The sequence below is a fragment of the Nothobranchius furzeri genome, chromosome 6 (assembly GCF_043380555.1).
Source record: "Nothobranchius furzeri strain GRZ-AD chromosome 6, NfurGRZ-RIMD1, whole genome shotgun sequence".
NCBI classification, from domain to species: Eukaryota; Metazoa; Chordata; class Actinopteri; order Cyprinodontiformes; family Nothobranchiidae; genus Nothobranchius; species Nothobranchius furzeri.
Genome location: NC_091746.1, coordinates 48,900,415 through 48,906,845, shown reverse-complemented (window position 1 = coordinate 48,906,845; position 6,431 = coordinate 48,900,415). Strand labels below are relative to the sequence as shown.

At 38.2% G+C, this 6,431-nt stretch overlaps 1 protein-coding gene across 2 annotated transcripts; it reads left to right on the top strand.

Moving 5' to 3' along the window:
• Positions 1-424: 424 nt before the first annotated feature.
• Positions 425-5,915, top strand: clic3 (chloride intracellular channel 3). 2 transcript variants are annotated; one of them, XM_015977249.3, is made up of 7 exons: positions 425-538; positions 659-752; positions 1,278-1,387; positions 4,239-4,364; positions 4,446-4,552; positions 4,648-4,823; positions 4,937-5,915. In XM_015977249.3, the coding sequence occupies exons 2-7, from the start codon at positions 717-719 to the stop codon at positions 5,099-5,101; spliced, it is 720 nt and encodes a 239-aa protein (XP_015832735.1). In that variant the 5' UTR covers positions 425-538; positions 659-716; the 3' UTR covers positions 5,102-5,915. The 2 variants fall into 2 exon arrangements, with proteins under 2 accessions (XP_015832735.1, XP_054600219.1); XM_054744244.2 differs by lacking the exon at positions 425-538 and having other exon boundaries at positions 545-752.
• The last annotated feature ends 516 nt before the right edge of the window (positions 5,916-6,431 follow it).

Here is a 6,431-nt window from a genome sequence, read left to right as displayed (position 1 = left end):
AAAGTGTTTTAAGCTAAACTGTTTTCCAGCGCATCATTGAACCAGAATTGTCAGGGATCCGTTCCTTGGGCTTCCTGCTGTGTTCCTTGGCCTGTTTTCAGCAGTTTTCTGTCAAACAACCAGCAAATGTAACCAGATTACATTTCATTTACACAACATGATCAATGTCAAGGTGGAGATTGATGCAAACTGAAACATCCAATATCTGTAGCCTACTCACTAATGCTTCTAGCTTATTTTGATCTTATTTTGATTGAGAAGAACTGTGAAAGAGCAAACCAGAGCCGGCCTGGGACAGATCAAAGTTCTCTCAATGAAAAAGGCAGATGTCTTGCATAGATTGTGCTGGAAGGCTGCAGTCCTAGATCCAGATTTGCAGGTCTGACCAGTAAAACTGGAGGGAGGTGTCGGCTGCTACTTCAGACCTCTGAGGTGTGGTGAGACACAAACAAAACAGACAAACAAGTAGAGACGAGGAGTAAAATGACTCAGTCATAAGGTGGTATTCTTGTTGTCTGGACAGACGATCCCCATCAGTGTGAGTACAGCCTTTAACACCACACCTCATGACCAGTTTTGCCAGTGTGGTGAAAAGTATGTAAGACTTGTGAAGGGGTTATTACAGCTTTATTATCAAAGTGTTTTCAATTTTAAACAGACACAAACACTGGGTGAACGCTGCAAAGACAGGCGCGATCAGACAGAAGGAAAGAAAGATGGCCGAGACTCCAAAAATTGAGCTCTTTGTTAAGGTAAGACTGAAAATGATGATTTTCTAACTGAACTGTAAAATAAAAAGCACTTGTGTACCTGTGTACAAGTAATTGTTAGATTTATTTTGAATTATAGCAGCAAACCCTAATGGTGGTCAGAAATGCTGCAATCTTTTTACTAAAATTGATCTAAATCAGTACTTTTTATTCACAAGATTTAGAGCTTTTGTAAGGCAAATGTCAAAATGAACCAATGTTTCTTCTTTGGGTTTAGTTGCCACTTGTTGTTTTTCTCCAATTTTTTGGATTCAGACGAAGGTAACCATTGCAATTAAATTTATCTAACGATGATTCAGTGCAGCTTGAACTGTCCAAATGAAATAAGCATTTAAAGCTGCTTTAAACAAGCAGAGTGGGGAAGGCTTGGTAGGAAAACCTGTGTGGACATCCTATTTGTTCAGACTCTTAACAGACCTGAACCAGCGTTGCTATGTGCTGTACAACATACCTCAGTGCTTTAAGTGTTTATTTCTGCTCATAATTAGTTTGTTCTTAAATTTTCAGGCCAGTGACGATGCTGAAAGCGTTGGGAACTGTCCCTTCTGTCAGAGGCTCTTCATGATTCTTTGGCTGAAAGGGGCCAGCTTTACCCTCACGACTGTCGACATGCGGAGGTGAGAGCCCAACTTCTCAGGAGCTCATCCTTGATCTTGTCTTGGGGTGTCATCGCTTGCTAGATGTTATGTGTGAGAGATTTCTGGTGATGAGCATGAAAAACAGAATGAAGTTTCTCTTTACAGCCTAGAATCGATGTCTGGGAGATAAATGAGTTCCTTTCCAGGAACTTTACAAGCCCTTTCTTCTTTTGTGATTATCTCCAACAGATTTTCTATTATGAGTTTCCTCTTTCCTCAGATGAACTTTCATAAGAATGCATCTTGCTTTATTTTTAAGGTGGGGTTGTGTAGAGCACTTATGTGTAGTCAGTGTCTTACCTGTACTAGACAGCAGTCAAAGAGATGTGATTTTAAAGCCATACTTTGCAACCTTTTCATATTTTAAAATAATTTTCTTGTGCCAGCATGTGATAAAATAACCCTTCACAGCAGGGGCATTCAATCCTGGGCCTGGTGGGCCTGTATCCAGCACGTTTTAGTTTTAACTCTGCTCCTTTTAGTTTTAACCCTGCTCCAACACACCTGATTTCAGTCAGCAGGCAAGTAACAGGCTTCTGCAGAGCCTGATAAGCTGCTGCACAGGTGATTCGACTACTGAATCAAGTGTGTTGGAGCAGAGAAACCACTAAAATGTACTTGATATCGGCCCTCCTGGACCAGAATTGAATACCCCTGGTTTACAGGGATAATAAAAGGCCATCCAGCCTCTATCGTCCCTATGTAGGAAACAAAAAGAGCTTATACCTGGCACTGCAGTCTGGTTCTAACACGTTTCCTGCATGTTTTAGCGGATTTGTTTAATTTAGTGATGAATCACTCCTGTAGACACTGATGAATGCAGGGGAGACATTTCAGCAGTTTAGATTAAGGTGCTAAAAAGACGAACGCACAGCAAGGAGATACCTTTGGCTTTTGGTTCTACTGCACGGACACTAGGAGGTGCTAAAAGCAAGCCAAAACAGCCTAGTTTAAACACTGAATGTGCTACTACTAGTTTACCTGTTGAATTAATTATAGATTCACTAGGATAAATGCAATAAAGTTGATCTCTTACTAAATGGAATATTTACTAAGAAATCACAATGTAACCATAGAATTACTACTTGGTCTACATGTTGTGTAAGTGTGTGTGGGTGGGTGTTGGTGTGTGAGTGTGTGTGTGTGGGTGGGTGGGGGGAGGGGGGTTGGTTTGTGTGTGTGTGTGTGTCTGCTCCGTCTTCTCGATCCTCTGAGTCGTGGCATATGGCTGCTTATACTGAGCCATCCTCTGGAGGTTTCTTCCTGTTAAAAGGGAGTTTTACTCTCCACTGTCGCTAAATGCTTGCTTAGTATGAGGATTGCTGTAAAGTCACTGACACTACTCAGTGACTTGATGCAATTTGCTGGGTTCCTTATATAGGAAACGTTTGTCTGATCGGCTTCATGAACTGACCTCGATTGGAATGTTTACTGTGTGAAGTGCCTTGAGACGACTTGTCCTGATTTGGCGCTATATAAATAAACTTGAATTGAATTGTGTGCCTTTAAAGAATCAGGGGGGATTTCTAATGGTCCAGTTAAGATGACTCAACAATAGACCAATGCAGAAGCATATTTTCATCTAACCCTAAAATTTCTAAACTGTGTGCAAAACTGGTTTTAGATATTTTTTCACTATTTTACATAAAACAATTATCTTAGCAAATGTGCAAAATTACAGCAGATTTGTGCCAAATACAAGCACATTTTACCACTGATTAGTTAAATCTGCATGCAGGTGTTTAATCTCTATAATCCACTCTTTTTAATCTGGTTTATGCAGATGTGATCTGATGTATGGCATCGTCACATTCTCATTTCTGTAAATTTGCTAACCTTTCTCTTCACGGAATAAGTAAAGAATCAGAAAATCAACCAAAAACTGTAAATTTATATTCATAATAAGAACGAACCTGAGTGAGGAGGCCTCTTTTAAATCTGTCCTCAAAGGCTGATGTTATCCTTATGTGGGTTAGATTTAGACTTAGATTGAGATTTTTAAAGTCAGCACACACAAACAAATTTCTTTTAATAGACTTCATGAAGAAATAAATAATTAAATAATAAATACTTATAAAAAAATAAATAAATAATAAAATATTTGCCTGAAAATGAAAAAGTGTTAATTCCTTTGAGATTTGAAATGTCCTTAGCAGCTGTTTTCAGCCGTTTGTCACCAGATGTTTGTTTTCAACAAATAATCAAATGGAGACGGGAGATGCTGATTTACTCCCAGAAACGTGGTTTTGCCTCATGTTCTGGCTGGTTGTTGGAACACGTTTTCTAGCACCATCTTGATACTGTTGAGGTATTATCCAAACATACCAAAGAATTAGCTCTAGTCTTGGCACTAGAGCTAATTTGTTCCCACACTACCTCCACCTGTTTTATCAGTGATGCAGTATGCTTCAAATGAGATCTCTTCAGGCATTGTTTGTGCTATTTTAGTTCAGTTTATCAGTTTTTTTCATCTTTTGAAGAATGTTATTTGAGATAGCTTTGTAAGCCCTCTTGTTCTAGAGGCTCAGGAATTCCACCTTTTGGTGTTTTTATTTATTTTTTCCCCTTTTGTCTCTTATAGAAAATGTCTTTATCATAAACCTGGAGTAGATCCACTTATGGCACCAATGTTTATACAAAAACATCCACTGAAACAGTTTTGTGCCACCAGAGGATGCTGTCCTGTGACTTTTTGATTCAGCCTTCAGAGCAAATATGTTTATTGTTTTGTCCACAGTGATATAGTTTTAAAGTAAAAAATGAATCAATATATATTTTTTTAAACTTTTTTACTCTATTGATACATTTTCATTGTTTTTTTTATCTGAAGGGCACCTGAGGTGCTGAAAGAATTGGCTCCTGGATCTCAACCTCCTTTCCTCCTCTACAATGATGAAGTCAAAACAGACACCAACAAGATCGAGGAGTTCCTGGAGGAGACCCTAGCCCCACCAAAGTAAGTAAGGTGCATCTACGTGTTCATTCATGACTCCGAGCGTTCAGTCACATTTTCCATGTGCTTGTTTACCAAACACAGATTCCCCAAATTGTGCTGCAAATACAAGAAATCCAATGAAGCAGGAGAAGACATCTTCAGAAAATTTTCAGCGTATATTAAGAACCCGAATCCCGGGTTGAATGACAGTGAGGCAACGTCCAAAGATTGATGAAACTTCTGCTGTATAAACGTTGATCCCAAAGGCTGTGTGGTATTATTTACACATGTCTGGTGTCTCTAGTGCTCGAGAAGAAATTTCTGACCACTCTGATAAAGCTCAACATGTACCTTGAGACGCCGCTACCTTATGAGCAGCAGAAGGACCCAAACATCACTAAGTCTTCACGCCTCTACCTGGATGGAGATTCCCTCACTCTGGCAGACTGCAACCTGTTGCCCAAACTCAACATTGTGAAGGTGAACAGAGTTCAGAAGTCTCTTGACTTTAAAGGCATGAAGTACAGAAAAGGTGTATATATTGAAGAAATTGCATTTATTCTCCCAGTGTAATAAAACCCCTTTCCTCTCAGGTGGTGTGTAAGGAGTATCGCAACTTTGATATCCCTACACAGCTGAAAGGTCTGACACAATACCTGGAGAATGCCTACAAACGCGACGAGTTTCGTCACACCTGCCCAAAGAATGAAGAGATCCTCATTGCCTACAAAACTGTGGCCAAATACCTGACCAAATAGAGCAGGTGTGGGAGGTGAAGCAGTGTGTGTGTGTGGAAAAATCGAAAAATGCAGTTCAGAAGATCTGAACGGCAGCAAGAACCTCAAACCTCAACATGATATTTTAAATTTACTCTAAATACTCAAGTGTGGTTGCTTATAATGTTTGCAGTTGCATTTTTCTTTATGTGTTTTGTACAGTTCTTATAATTATACTATTTTAGAGTCATTTTTATTAACTTTAAAGTGTAGGAATGCAGTTTTTGTATTTTGTCTCATTGTGTATGTCTGTTTTATGGCCAAACATCATGGTTTACAGTTATGAATAGCTTTAGCAAGGATCAATATTTTATGTTCATTAATATATATATACGGTTAGCTAATTATATAACTATATATAATTATATAATTGTATGTATTAATATTTCAGAGCTAACTCAGTGTGGTTTTCCTTCACTGTAAAAAATACTTAACTGAATGAAAAAGAGTAAAAAAAATGTAACATTCGATACTGAAGGGTCCATTGTGAGAAAAAGTCCATTTTGTTGACATATCTTATTGGACAAATATTGAACAGGGTGTACAATTTAAACATAGAATTTTGTGTTTTTAACAACTGCATGACAAAATGTGTAATTTAATTGCAGGGTAATAAGAAATAATTGCCAGAGAAATGGGTGTATCTTAAAAGGTGTATATGTGTGACACAAGCAGCAAACTTTCTCACAAAGGACAAATTCACACACATACACATGCACACACACACAAAATACACATTTAAGTTCAACCTCTGTAAAATAATAAATAAGATAATAAATACTTTCATGTGAACACACTCAAGTGAATCATTAGATAATGTTGTTAAAGTTCAAGTTGAGTCAATTCCTGTTATTTCATAGTTAAGTTTGTCATCAAGATTATTATAAGTTGTTCAAGTCATGTGAGACTTCTGTCAGCAACGTTAGCCTACACTAACGCAAATCCCTGTCCCTTTTAAATAAGGGGACAATAAGGGGACAATCCCTGTCCCCTTATTGTAATAGGGACAGGGATTGTGTTATCACTGATGTTGCCTCCATGTTGATGGCCTCCGAGTCCTTACTTGTTGCTTGTTACTACAGACAACAGCGCACTCACCATTGATTGATCATGTTATGCAACCATGGTAAATCGTTGCTGTGTTATGATGTTTACACTTGTAAGGCCATGATGTTGTCTAAGCACATCCCAAAGTGAAACGTATAATCACGTGATCCCAAGCTCTGTTCCTAACTTTTGGCAATAATTTTAAAGAATAATTTAAATTATTTCACTGAACCGTATGCCTGTTAAAGTATTGCGTAATTAGAAT

Coding starts and splice junctions, on each gene's coding strand:
- clic3 (XM_015977249.3), top strand. CDS start 717: ATGGCCGAGACTCCAAAAATTGAGCTCTTTGTTAAG. Junction 4,365..4,445: donor GAGACCCTAGCCCCACCAAA/GTAAGTAAGGTG, acceptor TACCAAACACAG/ATTCCCCAAATTGTGCTGCA. Junction 4,553..4,647: donor GAATCCCGGGTTGAATGACA/GTGAGGCAACGT, acceptor TGGTGTCTCTAG/TGCTCGAGAAGAAATTTCTG.